Source organism: Mytilus californianus, unplaced genomic scaffold (assembly GCF_021869535.1).
Source record: "Mytilus californianus isolate M0D057914Y unplaced genomic scaffold, xbMytCali1.0.p SCAF_38, whole genome shotgun sequence".
Lineage (NCBI taxonomy): Eukaryota > Metazoa > Mollusca > Bivalvia > Mytilida > Mytilidae > Mytilus > Mytilus californianus.
In genome coordinates this window covers 830022-845160 of record NW_026262688.1, presented here as the reverse complement: position 1 = coordinate 845160, position 15139 = coordinate 830022, and the positions used below count along the sequence as shown (strand labels likewise).

Below are 15139 nucleotides of genomic sequence, written 5' to 3'. Positions count from 1 at the left end.
ACCCCAGAAAGAGTCATACTATCAAAAGTACAAAGACAAATAAAGGGAATCATGTAAAGTGAATAAAATGAACCATAAAGTCAGCACCTATTCATGCTATAATATATCTCTCAGTCCCATTGTGTATTGTTTTGCAGACACCGAATACTAGGTCTTGGTACTTTCCAATGTACCTTTCGAGACAAAAGACATCATTATTTATAAGCACAGACATCGGTTTACAAAGTTTGAGTAGCAGCTACAAGCTCTTGAATATCGTACGAGTTAAGAAATGGGTACGTCATATACGGTTGATATTCTAAATGATGCTACCAAGGTGAGAAAAAATTATAAATTCAAAATTTAATATCGTTTAATGCGTACTTTGTTAATGTTTCTAGCCGGTTCATTGTTGTACGATCTCTACATATCTATATACAAAATTTAAAAATTTTATGTAAGATTAGAAGGAACAAAAAAATAATAAAGGAACAGGTAAATAAAATTGCAGTTCTTTCATACTACCTATATTACTGTCAATGTAATAACTTTGATGCAGTTTGTTAAAGTGGTTCAGCAAATGGCAAATAGATCCTATTTTGTTCGAGCAAGTTGCTCTATTTCGCATAGTAAAATAACAAAAATACCGAACCCCGAGGAAAAATTCTAAACGGAAAGTCCCTAAACAAATGACGAAATCTAAAGTTCAAACACATCGAATGGATAACAAATGTCATATTCCTGACTTGGTACAGGCATTTTCGTATTTAGAAAATGGTGGATTAAACCTGGTTTTATAGCTAGCTAAATCTCTCACTTGTATGATAATGTTCTTGTTACTTGATATTGTATTTTGTGTGTCTTTCAACCAAGAACGTCTTACTCTTTTTAATTAACAATGAGTTGCTATTCATAAAACGGTTTACGGTTAAATAGGGTTCGCCTCAAAGTTTTCAAAGAATTCCGCAGAAGAATTCTTCAATTTACATCAAGGTAATCAGTAACATAGTTCTTTTTTTTTTAAGTATGGACTTTTTCATCGAATACATGCATTTAATCACATAATCCATCCTTCTTCCACCTGACGATAAAAAGTAAAGTTTTACGCCACACTGAACCAAAATATTTGTGCAAGTCAGTGCAGTATGTACACATCTGTTTCTAACCAAGTTATATATCTTTATTTATGAATAAAATGCTCCGCTGGGCGCAGCTTGATACGACCGCAGAGGTCGAACACTGAACAGTTGGGGCAAGTATGGAAACAACATTCCATCTTGATACATCTATGAATTTGGATTGTGATTAAATATTTGACACAGCATAGGTTTCTGACACAGAATGAATGTGGTCTAAGAACTTAAATTTTTTTATTTTACCTATTATGGTCCAATATTCAAAATCTAAATACATACATGGTTAGATTCAGCATATCAAAGAACCCCAAGAATTCAATTTTTGTTAAAATCAAACTTAGTTTAATTTTGGACCCTTTGGACCTTAATGCAGACCAATTTGAAAACGGGACCAAAAATTAAGAATCTAAATACACGGTTAGATTCAGCATATCAAAGAACCCCAATATTTCAATTTTTGATGAAATCAAACCATATCATTATTATTTGCTTTTATCTATAAATAATTTAATTTTGGATGTAACGCGTCTTCTGATTGGTTGACGTTGTTTTGTTTATCAGCTCATAGACATAATTTTGTCATGTGACCGTGACGTCATCAACGTTTTTTATGGTTTACTCCGGTTTAAAATGAAATTTAAAATTAAATTATAAGAAATGACTGTAATATTTTTTCTGCCTATTCGAAATAACATAAAAAATGTGGTGCACACTTTAAAATAACCCGCTACGCAGGTTATTCAGTGTGCACCACATTTTTTATGTCATTTCTTCATAGACAGAAAAAATATTACAATTATTCCTTAAATAAAACATAACCAACTTTAAATGGAAAATTTTAAAGAAAATAAAAAGGAAAAACATATCCCCCCCCATTTTTTTGAACCCCCTTATGATTCATCACGCCCAAACTAAATCCCAGCATTCCCTTTGTAGTATGATACCTTGCAATACAATTTCATAGAGATCCATTCACTAAAACAAAAGTTAAGAGTGCGAAAACTAATGTGTCTTCGGACGACGACGACGACGCCGGACGACGACGCCAACGTCATACCAATATACGACCACACAATTTTGTTTGCGGTCGTATAAAAATTTAAGTACAAACAAGTTGTCAGTGGTCTTCATTTTTTTTTTTTTTTGTGAAATCTAAATTGAACTGATTAGTGATAGGACAGTGTCTATTCTAAATATATTAATATATAATTCAGCACTGACCGCAATTAATACAGTATGTCTACTATTGTGAAGAGGATTTTTTTGTCTGATAAAACTATCATTCAATGCTGTTCTGATTTTATTATTTCACTTGGCCGAAGATAATGTGAGTTTTTGCCATCAGTGTTCGTGCCGTCGGATTTCCTCTTGGTAACCACTTTACTGAATGAACCAAAACTTTGCTTATATCTCATAACAATATAATATTAGAGTTTTCTTTTGTTTCGACTCGTCCACATACATGATCGTGATATCCTTTTGTAATTTAATTTTCAAAATCCTCTTTTAAATTAATGCTGAAAATTTACTAAAACCGAACTTGATCTGTATGTACTTATGGATGTCTTTAATAAGTGTAAGAACCTTCGGGTGCGGATCGAAAACTCAGAACGTCCACCAACAAAGGACAAAGTTTACATTAAACCTTCGCAGAAGATACATTGTGCTTTTCTTGTTAATAGCAGATGTTCCTTTGCTACTTTTGTTGTGGTGAAAAAATTATAAGACCCAAAAAGACTGAGTTCGATAGATATAGTTTTCAAACAACCTCTGGAATACTTATTACAACGAAACTTAATTGAAGTTCCCTGATGGTTTCAACTAGGCCGCCAGCGGAGTTGATAGTTAACATTGTAATGCTAGGGGGTATTGCGATTTTAGTAAAATAGTGAAAGAAAATGACAACATTCAAGTAGAACTTTTCTAAAGAAGGTACTCACAATTAGTGATTACTTTGCCTCTGATAAAAAAGCACATTTAACTTCTTTGCTCAAAATACATCCAAGTGAGCAATTTATAGCTTTTCTGCCAAGCTTGTATGTGGTATTCAGGAATAAAAGCAAACACTGGTAGATTCGGAGTCTAAATAATGGTCTTAGGAATAAAATCAAAGACTGGTAGGTTCGGATACCGAATGATGATTCCAAGTACGGTGTTATGTCTGCATGCAGACTACAAATAGTACAATGCAAGCTTGCTCGTAAAAATCCGACGCGTCCGAAGAAAAGCTAGCATCGGTCCAATATTTGTATTAAGTAGTGCTGTCCTATGTTTATACAGTATGTAGAAAAAAATGTGTTGGTTCGGTATATATATCATTTAGCACTTAACTATTTAAATACAGTATGCAGATTTACAGTAAAGAGAACGTGTCGTTCCTATATTATATAATTTAGCGCAGACTTCATTTTATACAGTATGTAGAACATGTAGAAGTGAGAGCGTCGGTCCCATAGATTTGTAATTTATCGCTGTTATCATTTTGATACATATGGTTAAAATTCTGAATGTTATTGTTACCTTTTATACGTAATATCAAGATCTTAAAAAATTGCAAAAAAAAAAAAATTCTGCTGATTAAGGCTTATCATCCTATCGCGGTTCGAAGATTGGAAATGAATATAAAAATAAGATGTGGTGTGATCATAGGTCGCCATACTGCCTTCATTAATGAGTAAAACCCATACCGCAGAGTCAGCTTTAAAAGGCCCCGAAATGACAAATCTATCATGGTTAAGAGATAAGTTATTTCTTTGAATACCGGTTCAGCATGAAATTGAAATTTGTTATTTTGCTGGAATATGTTTTATATGTGCAGCTCTTGAAAGTGACAATATCATTGTTGTGCAGAAAGCCGTGATTTGCATTTCGATTTCAACGAACTCTTAATTAATATATTGGATGAATACGCTTGTTTTCCCAAAAAAAGAGTCGAAAGATACATTCAAACCCTTAAGTCGAAAACAAACTGACGACACTATGGCATAAAACGAAAAACGACAAACAACAGTAGACGAAACACCACATAAAAAAGTAAAGATTGAGCAAAAAGAACCCAACCAAAATCGGGGGTAGATCTCAGGTGCTCCGGAATGGAAGGCAGATCATCTGCAACATGTGACACCCAAACTGATGCTTGGAATATTCAAAAAGTAATTTTTTAATTATCAACTCAACATAACGAGTTATACATTTTTAACTATTAACTAACAAAGGTTTTTAAACAATATCATGTCAATAATATCATCTTAATCAGTCTGTCCAAGGCATTTTACAAGGATTCCACGTACATGAATTGTCTGGGAAACTATTCTGTAAAATAAATTGGAAACAAATAAATTCACATTTCGTAAATATGGCATGCTGAGGCTTTTTTTTATTCGTTGTTTATGGATCTGAAGGTGCAATGAAATTAAAATTTCGTCAATGAATGTTTATTGTTCCAAACAGGTATTAACCAATCACAACGTTTTGGTGTAGTCTTTTGGAAAAATGACACAGATGGCATTAGATTCTGAAAGGGTAAATTGTTGTTATTTATATACGAGATGCAGTTCATCATGTTTATGTTCTGTTGTTGGAGAGTTTAGTACTAGTATTCATTGGACAGTTTTTTCTCTTTGACAATTTTGTCGGTACATATTGTTAAATGATGACAAACACTCGAAAATCCACTTTAAATATGTAAACCAAGATATCAAATGTAAAAGAATCAGATGACTCCAAACGAAGCGAGTCCGAGTGAGACGACGGGGAAAGTGTCTCTAATATACCGGGAAAACATGGGTTGAAAAACATCGTATTAGTGAACTATTTCGTGTGTGCGTCTTCCGGATTAATCAGGCACTTACTTTCTGTCTCTGATACTTTGAATTCCGCGTGGAGCATGCTTACAGTAGCACGACAACGCGTGCATTCTTTTTGTTTTTGTTCATAAACTGGAGGCTCTAAAGAGCCTGTATCGCTCACCTTGGTCAATGTGCATATTTAAAAAAGGAAACTCTCCAACTTTGTAGACGAGAATATAATTCATAACAAAAATCTCTGTTTTGTTGATCTTATATTACTGATCCTTCAGTCTGTTTAGTTTCTCTCTATCTTGCTCAAAACACAAAAGAGGGTAAACAAATCCTCATTTAAAGGCAATAACTCCTTTAAAGAGTACCAGTCTACTAACTATATCGGCAAAATTTGACTTGTTAGTAGATCTTGCCTTGCTGATAATCTTTGTGATTTAAAATGTCTATTTATCTATCATAATGTTTATCGTATAAGACAAAACATGGTAAAAATCTTCATTAAAGGGCAATAACTCCAATTAAAATGTTTTGGACGTTTTCCTCCGAATTGTCTTAATTGTAGATCTTGTCTTGCTGTTCATTTTTGCTTATATAAGTTTCTATCTATCTAATATAATTTTCAAGATAAAAGGCAAAAATGAAAAAAAATGGTAAAATTTGTCATTTAGGGGCAATAACTCCTATAAGAAGTTGTCTGGCAGTATTGACGTATAAGGACAATTGGTAGAGCTCAATCTGCTGAACATGTTTGCCTCGTCAGATTTTGTCTATTTCTAACGGTTTTCAAAATAAAAGGTAAAACTTGCATTTTACTCCTAGGTTCTATTTTTAGCCATGTTGGCCATCTTGGTTGGCAGGTGGGGTCATCGGACGCATTTCTAAACTCATGATAAGTTTGGTTAAATTTCGCCCAGTAGTTTCAGAGGAGAAGATTTTTGTAAAGTTAATGACGACGGACGATGACGGACGACAGATGCCAAGTGATGAGAAAAGCTCACTTGGCTCTTCGGGCCAGGTGAGCTACAAAGTAATGTATGTTTTTTGTTCATTTTTATGTCATTTGAATGTTTTGGAGTTTAGTGTGACGTCAATTTTCGCTGAACTAGTACACATTTTTGTTTCGGGGCCAGCTGAAGGCCGCCTCCGGGTGCGAATTTTCTCGTCGTGTTGAAGACCCATTGGTGGCCTTGGGCTATTTTCTGCTCTTTGGTTGGGTCTCTTTGACACATTCCCCATTTCCATTCTCAATTGTATGTATGAAATCTGCTTCAAAGGCATACAATGACAAATCGGTCTGATAGGTATCAACTGGAATACAGACTGTGTGTTGGATCCACAATGCTCTTCAATTTCCTACTTTATTTGGTCTCTTTATATTTTTTGATTCGAGCGTGACTGACGAGTCTTTTGTAGACGAAACGTGCGTCTGGCGTATACAATTTTAATCCTGGTATCAATGGTGAGTTAATCGATCAATATCAATTTACAAAGTTGACACATGTGCGGTTGATGAGAAAATCATGAGTTTGAAAATGTAGTCTTCGATGTTTTGTTGCTAAGACCAGTGTTGTTAAAGCTGTAACTTTGCAAAAAGATGAACAATGCTGTATTTTTATCAACAATACCATGTGTGCTAAGCATTATACATTAAACATTAAACATGTGCACATTTTCTTTTCTTTACCATATAGATTGATTGATTGATTGTTGGTTGTTTAACGTCAAGTGGCAAATATTTCATGCATGCTCAGGACGAAAACAAATTAACAATACATACAATAGGTAATAGAAGCCGTCTGTGATGAAGGTCCGGGGGGGGGGGGATTCGGACTGCCACTGGAAAATGAGGGTATAATGGAGAAGGACACACATTTTGCTTTGCAACAGGTCACCTACGGGCCCATCAAAGAGTTGTTGCAAGGATTCTAAACGTGTAGAGAGCGTGTTGCTCTCTTTAAACAATGTAATCGGATTAAATGTCCCCATTATGACCGGACGTGGATGCATACTTGTACATCCCGCACTTCCAAACGGGAATCCCACTTTAGTAAGGTTTCACTGCCGGTCGGAGGATAAGCAAGAGTGACAATATTTCTATTCTCTAAGTTATCCTTGTGGAGCTAAATAAATTAGTGTTTGTGAAATCTTGTTGATGTGTAGGTATATATGTTTAATGATATACACATTGAAGTATCTTGAAAAGAAAAATACAGCATGACAAGATTCTGAAAAAAATAATTGCATGATTTTGTGCAGTTTTTTTTCTTTTTATCACGATACCTTGGCTATACTACCCATAATATCGGTTTTAAGTTCCCATGTGTATCATAGAGTTTGAAACTTCAAAAGAGATGTTTCAGTCAAATTAGTTTCCATTTTACAATCCATTTTTAAACCTTTTCGTAGAAATTAATTTTTTCGTAAATTAAGTATATTTTGAAACACATATACTTACCAAGACAGTCATATCGTCATCCGCTATAGCCCAATCAAATACTTCCATATTATCATCTATTCGGTTCAGTTTTCCAGATTTTGGTATGGTAATAAACCCATGTTGTATACTCCATCTAATAAGGATTTGTGCTGGTGATTTCTTGTACCTATCACAGATGAAATCATTTTATCCTTTTTCTTTTTTCATGAAAGAGAGAAACGAAAGATACATTGTACCAAAGGGACATTCAAACTTATAAGTCAAAAATAAACCGACAATGCCATGGCAAAAAACGAACAAAAGACAAACAACAGTATTTAAATCACAACACAGAAAAGAAACACAACGACTCGCTATACGGCTATAAGCTTTATAGTTGTCATGAGCAAATGACGTGTACAACTAGTAAATGAGGAAATGCTGAAATAAGTGTGCACCATTGTGTGTTGATGCGATTCCCTCATTTTCATTTTTTTGTGGCTAGTATTCTCTATAGAGTCTCATATTGAAATTTGGAACATCGGTAAATACTTATTTTCTTACGGTTTTTGTTCATCATAGTGCTATCTGTCTTTCCTTGAAATACCTTTCACATCCCGTAAACATTTTTTCACTGACAAATATGCTGAGCTAAAGGTTGCATGACAGCACTATTCGATTACGTTTTATCTCATTTTCTCTAAGAACATCCTAATCATATCAAGCATGGATGTGTACTTTGTTGCCCCCTAACTGCTTGCAAAGCAAATTTAAATTCCAATCTTCTTCAAGTTCTTAAATATTTATTAATTTACTGGTCGTCATTGACAATCAACCTCTTAGAAGTTTCATATATAATAGCTGTGATATTTGCATATTCAATAGTTTTGGACATCTAGTTTTAAGTGGCATGCTGACAACATCTGTAAACCACTTTAGATGGTTGCTTTTGACCTATTGATATTTTATGCAACTTATGTTGGAACTAAATTACAAAATAAAAACAACCCATACTTGTTTGCAATTTTCACAAGAGTAGGATCATCAAATCTTTTTCCTTTAACCAGAGGAGAATATCCCATCACAGTAATTCCTTTCTCCCGACAGTATTTTACTATTTCCGGTTTCTGTTGCCATGGATGCAGTTCAATCTGGTTCACTGATGGTGTTGGAAGCCCAGCAGATTCTAGACCCTCCAAATGTTGAACCCCAAAGTTAGAAACACCTACTGATCTGTAAATGTAAAAGATAAACTGAATAAAAAAGAAGTTTTTAAATTGCCGACATTGATTTCAAATTCATAACTTTTTCACTCAATGGAGAATAGAAAAGTAGGACAAACTTTAGTTCCTGCTTATACAAAACAAGCTGTACATTGTGCAGTTTATGAGATATGAGAATGAACAAAAATTCTTATGTACCTTAAGATTTGCGTTTTCATTTTTTTTTCCAGATTTGCATTGAGAGCGAACAGAGTTTGTTCTGCCTTTGCTTCAAATATTAATTCTATAATTGGAAACTAAGTCATTAATGCAATAATTGAATATAACATTGTCTCATGAATAGTGGGATCCTATGTACATTGACAAAGTTTGCATTTGAAGTTCTGTATGGGTACATGTATTGAAAGTTTATGGTGTGAAATATCTGCTATTTTTTATAGCAATATAATATAGGTTGAAATATTTTCCCTCTTGTGCATAATTTATCAAAAATTAGCAAATACGTTTGAAAATCAATAACCACAAAAATTAGTAGTTTCACGTCTACACCCATGTCACGTTTAGGTATATTTCTCCTATATAGAATCCTTGCATTAATTATTTAAATGATCCTGTAGTGACCTTTTGTAAGACAACTTTCCTCACTAGTTCAACGTATCTTTGTTCTCTCATAGCAGTCGACATTTCTCCCATAGTCATGGTCGACCCTCTTTGCTGAACCTGCCTATTTAACTTGAAAAACTTGCCTGAGAAAAATATAAAAAAGCGGGTTGACCATATGATTTTCCTATCATGTACGTGGAACTTACAATTCCACATATTGCTGTCTCGTTTTCCATCTATTCAAATTTAGCAACTTCCTTATCACTGACCCGTGTTTAAAAACTAAATTCAAAAATGTATAAACGATATTGTTGAAAATGAACTCTGTGTCTCGAGTTGCTATAATAATTTTTGATATCCGTTACCTGACAAGGCCTTTCTGTTTTAACTCCAGCATGGCTTTGTATGTTTCCACTACTTGACCACTACTAGGTGAATGTATCAGATACAGATCTACGTACTGTAAATCAAGCCTATAAAATAAAATATATGCATGAGACAGGCCCAATTTAAGGGACATGATTGACACAAACAGTTTTCCTAAGTATGTTCTAAACTTTTCAGTTGCAGAGATTACAATTCTGTTTCACGTGAAGTCTTAAAAAGCATTGATACACCAGGTGATTACTAACCCATTGCTCTTGTAAATTGTGTACTTTCTGAACAATAGGTACCCCTTTATAATAAAAGAGCGGAAAACCGATTACTTGCATGAATTTTCAAGAACCACTTCTCTGCACAAAATTATCAGAGCGAAACAAAATTCAAACATGATCTGTAACTGGTCATATTTAAACTATATACCAAATATCAAATAAATATCTTCAAGCACTAAGACAAAAATGCGGAAATTTGATTTGCCGGACTGACAGACGGACGGACAGGAGGAAAGACGGAAGGCCAGAAAGACGGACATTATTTAAACTCTTTTTTGAAGTTCTACCCAGTTCAGCTTAGAACAAGAGGCTGTCAGAGTGACAGCAAACCGGATTTTCCTGCAGAGGTCGAACCCTGAACAGTTGAGCAAGTATGGACACAACATTTAAGATTAAAACAGCCCTGAATTTGGATTGTGATTGAATATTTAAAATAGATTATTATCTAATTAATAATGAAAATGATATTTGCAAATCTGAACCCCCAAACAGGATCAAGTAAAAATTAAACATTAACACACAAAACAAAAACAAAATACCAAATAACCATGATAACAACTGTGACTTCTACCTTCATAACACACATTACTTAAAAAAAATAGTCATACAGAAATTTTTGACAACTAATGACTAAAATTAATTGAACAGAGACAATCATTAATAGACTAAAATCCATATATACTTAACCATTTCTGTTCAAAGGAAAATAACTCAAATTTTTTCAATGATCCAGTGATATAAACAGCAAAAATAGTTCTCTAAAATAAGATATGATTTAACCACTAAAAAATAGTTTTCTAAAATAAGATATGATGTTATAACTATTTTAAAATTATAAAAAAAATCTAAATACCACTTAGATTTAGCATATCAAAGAACACCAAGAATTCAATTTTTCTTTACATAAATAAAAGTTGTATTTTGGACCCTTTGGACCTAAATGTGGCCAATTTGAAGACAGGCCTCAAAATTAAAAAAAAATCTAACAAGAGACAAAATGACAAAGAAATTTATTAATTTCTGTTCAAAGGGAAATAACTCAAATTCATCTATCAAAAATAAATATTGCTACTGAAAGGTCTAAAACTCAACAACGAGAACAGCTAAAATCGTGAAAATTGAACTTGATCTTCATTTAGTCACATGAAACAACATATCTGAATTTGAAAAGATTTCGTCAAAGGGTTTTCATGTTAATGAACGGACACTGTTTGGCAGCCGCCCGCCCGCCTGCCCGCCCGCCCGCCCGCCCGTCAGTCCGCCCGCCGTACATCCCCAAATCAATAACAGATTTTTCTTTCGAATATCCGGTTTAAAATGAAAGGAGATGTGGTTTGTTGCCAATGAGACAACTATACAACAGAGTATAAATGAAGCGGACTAAAGAACTTTTAGGTAATTGAACGGTCCTCAACATTAAGCAAACTCCATATGGTATTGACAGCTGACATCACAAAATTTGAAAAAATTCAATGAAAAAACCACAACCTGCTTTTTGACAAAACAATAAACTTAATACAAGAACCGACAAGTACTGAATTACAGGCTCCTAACTTTGGAAAGGTGCAAATGGAAAGTTGAGGGCTTATTACAAAAATAAAGAGATGAGGTACGATTGCCAACGAGACAACTACAATGTATCCACCAGAGTTAAACATGCGTGTGAGCGCTCAATGCTCTCCCTAGCCTGGGACATCGGTGTAACAGCACAACATATAAAACTGTAAAAATTAGTTTGCAATGACAAGTATGCAATTTGCATATAAAATGCATTTTGATTTTTTTCAAAACATTCGCATGCTTCTATTGTCTAATGTTATAAAATGTTCTAACTTTTTTGACATTTTCATTAGAAGACATTTCAATATAAAATCATTGTTGAAGTTCATAAACGTTTTGCAACATGCTTGCATGAAGCTCATTTCAAAAGTTTAGGCATAAGTTAGATTGGTGGCAAATTTAAAAAGCTTAATAGTATATGTATATTTCAGTGTGGTAGTATGTATACTATTGTCAAGTGTAAAAGAAGAATTGCTCTTACAAATTAGACTGATATATGCAAAGTTGCTAATCCATGTAATCTACGAAAAATGTTTGTACATGAACATTAGGAAAAAATCCACATAATTAAAGGTTTCTGTAAAATCTAGGAATCGATACGTACGAAAACTTACTAAGGAGTTTGATTTGCTTTGTGGAAAGTATGAATACACAGTCAACTACTGCCTGGTGGTGATAGTGGGCGCACTAAACAAGATGCACGTAATGAAAGTTCCATGTGCAAGGGTCTTTACAAAACCATTTGCTCATTGATTTTCTTTTGGAATTTCAACGGTATGTCCAGTTGGATTAAGTATGTTGCCACCATGATGCATTCCTATAGTAGAACTTGAACTGACAATAATATAATTTGAAACGTTGAAGCGCTATAAAGCCTTCTACAACCCGACTTTTCGGGAACTATTATTATATTACAGTCATAGTCATAGACTGGTGCTAATTCTTATGAATAAAGGTCAAAATGGCCATTTTATGTAATCTTTTCTGCAATTTGTGTGCAAAGCATTGCTCAGGACGAGTTAAAACTAGACATGTTTGCCGGAAATGTATCGTATAGAAACATGTGAGATGTGTATTGTTGAAGACTACAGGTTGGCACAATATGACTTTTTAGCATGTTTTCTAAGGTTACTGTTCAATTGACGTATACATCCCACATCTCGTTTTGTTCATACTTGCAAATTCTGAAATTCGATATGAATGATCATCGGTATATAAGTACAATGTATAATAAATTTGTGTTTCTCCCACTTGAACAATGTTGGCATCAAAAAATATAGGAACAAAGTACTTCGTAAAGTAATGCATATCTTACATTTTTAAGCTTTGGTTGAATATTTTCTTACACCGACTGAATCCATTATCCCACAACTTGGTGACAACGAATATATCTTCTCGATTTGATCCGGATTTCTTTATACCCATTCCGACATCGGCTTCATTCCTAAAATAAAATAAATCCAAATTAACGTAGAGGTCAATCTTTGTGCTGCGTACTGTACATGTGATGCTGTAAAACAAATGAGAGTCATGATGGGGTGGTCTCTCGTTTACTTTTTATTTTTTTTATTACCCTTTTATATCTATTATTTGTTTATTTTGTCCATTATTCTCCATTCTTTATATTTTAGCACCCCATTATTCTCTAGTCTCTATTCTTTTATTTCTTTTTTCTCTTTTATTTCTTTTTTCTCTTTTATTTCTTTGTTGTCCTTGCACTTTTGTTCCATTATTTTCTATTCTGTAAACCCCATCCAGACCCTCACACATCACATTCGAAGTTGTTTTTTGAATTATGGTGACTGTTCGTGATATATGGGGAAATAAATTTCTGTATATTCGGTAATCATGATATTTTATAATATCAACCCTTATCAAAAGCAATACTTCAATTCCGAGATAGTTCGTTTTACGCCCTCTCTTTTTTCGGTCCATGCATCCACCCTTTGTAAACCCGAAGCTTGCAAGATATTCAATACAATCAATGGATTGCTGTATTATGTATATCTACCTTTATGCATACCATTAAAAATAATTTGTGAAAATTCTATAAAAAAATTTATTAAAACAAATTTACCAGTATATACTAGCTTTATTTACTGTCCGTGATCTTATTGGAAAACACACACCTTTTAATTTCTTAGCTTGAAAAATAACAGCCTGTTTCCGACTTAATAAGAAAATCAATATGTAGGTTTGATTGTAGTTAAAAAAAATGTGTACATCTTTTCAATCCCATATAAAACAGCATAACCCCCTACCCTTGAATGTAAATGGTTGTTCCCTTAACTTAATTGAATTCGATTTCGATCCGAATTGGAAAAGCCTCGAGTTTGCCCAATTCATCTATTAGCCATACCAATATTATTACATTTAAATTCTACATTTTGCATTTCAGATTATTTATCACTCAAGCTTTTATTATTCGATCCTGTATATATTAACTTAATAATCATAAAGATAAGACTGTAAACAATTTGATTGATTGGTGTTTAACGCCTATTGTGTTATTTCTTGACATTCAGTTTTTATTGGTGGAGGAAGCCGGAGTGGCTGGAGAGAACCACAAACCTTCGGTAAGAAAACTGACAATCCTAATCGATTTTAAAGATCGGAGTCGACCGCACCTACCATGCGCGGGATTCGAACTCACAACCTCAAACAGTAGTTCAATCACTTAGAACATTCGGCCACCGAAGCCCCTCTGTTAACTAAAGAATTTACAACATCTCTATCAAAATGTGTAATAGAATAATTGTGATCATATATTCGAATGCAAGGTAAAATTCGAACATTTCACGCTATAATTATTTTTGATATGGAACCATCGCTTTTCTTCCGGAGAAAACATTTTACTTATTTTGTTTCTTTTCTTTGGGTTTGTTTTCAAATAGAAACACACTATATTTTATCAGATTTTCCACCCTTAAAATAATGATGAAACGATTTTTTTTTTCTAGATGTTTATGTTTTGTTTAAAGATCCCGCCACAAAAGATGAATGGGAAGTGCCAAATATCAAGGAAATTATCAATGAATAATGATTATATACCAACCCATAAAATTCTGCGGTATCAAGGGAATTGTCAATGAATAATAATTATATACCAACCCATAAAATTCTGCGGTATCTATTAGTTGATATCCTTTCGATAAGGCGTACTCGACTGCTTTTTCTGCCACTCCTCCGCTCCCAGAAGATGCTTCATACATCCCAAGACCAAACATTGGCATACATACTCCATCGTTTAACGTCAATCTAGAGGTAATATCTGTTGCTATAGATACCATTCTTTTCGTCATAATATTATACTATCCTAAAATTCAACATAAAACGCAGCCATTTAAAAAAAGAATATCAGTAACTAAGTTAATGTAATATTTCCAACAGAACTTACCGCAGAATTTAGTGTGTAGATTAAAGAAAACGTAAGATTTCCAACAGAACGTACCAAAAAGTTAGTGACCAATTTGTATAGATTATCTGGTTTTCAACACATTGATATTTATGATATTTGTACGCAGAAACCCCGATAATCTATTTATCGTGCTATTTCTGGTCTCATATTTCCTTCCTTAGACAGTTATACACTTGACAAAAGCTTTTCTTTACAACAAAAAAGTTCAAAATTCGCCTTGTTTGACTATTGATATCTATCCCAATAACCAGAAATCTTAAAATAATCTCAACTTGTAATAATTGAGAAACATTTTTATACCAAGGCCACATTTAAAAATATTTTGGTTTGCCCAAATCCTACCCAAAG

At 33.6% G+C, this 15139-nt stretch overlaps 1 protein-coding gene across 1 annotated transcript; it reads right to left on the bottom strand.

Moving 5' to 3' along the window:
• Positions 1–4303: 4303 nt before the first annotated feature.
• LOC127736832 (uncharacterized oxidoreductase YtbE-like) lies at positions 4304–14684 on the bottom strand. The gene is made up of 6 exons (XM_052247423.1): positions 14485–14684; positions 12689–12817; positions 9523–9630; positions 8346–8564; positions 7371–7518; positions 4304–4427 (listed from the first exon to the last, which is right to left on the bottom strand). Exons 1-6 carry the CDS (start codon positions 14673–14675, stop codon positions 4368–4370), a joined length of 855 nt encoding a protein of 284 aa, XP_052103383.1. The 5' UTR covers positions 14676–14684; the 3' UTR covers positions 4304–4367.
• Positions 14685–15139: the final 455 nt, after the last annotated feature.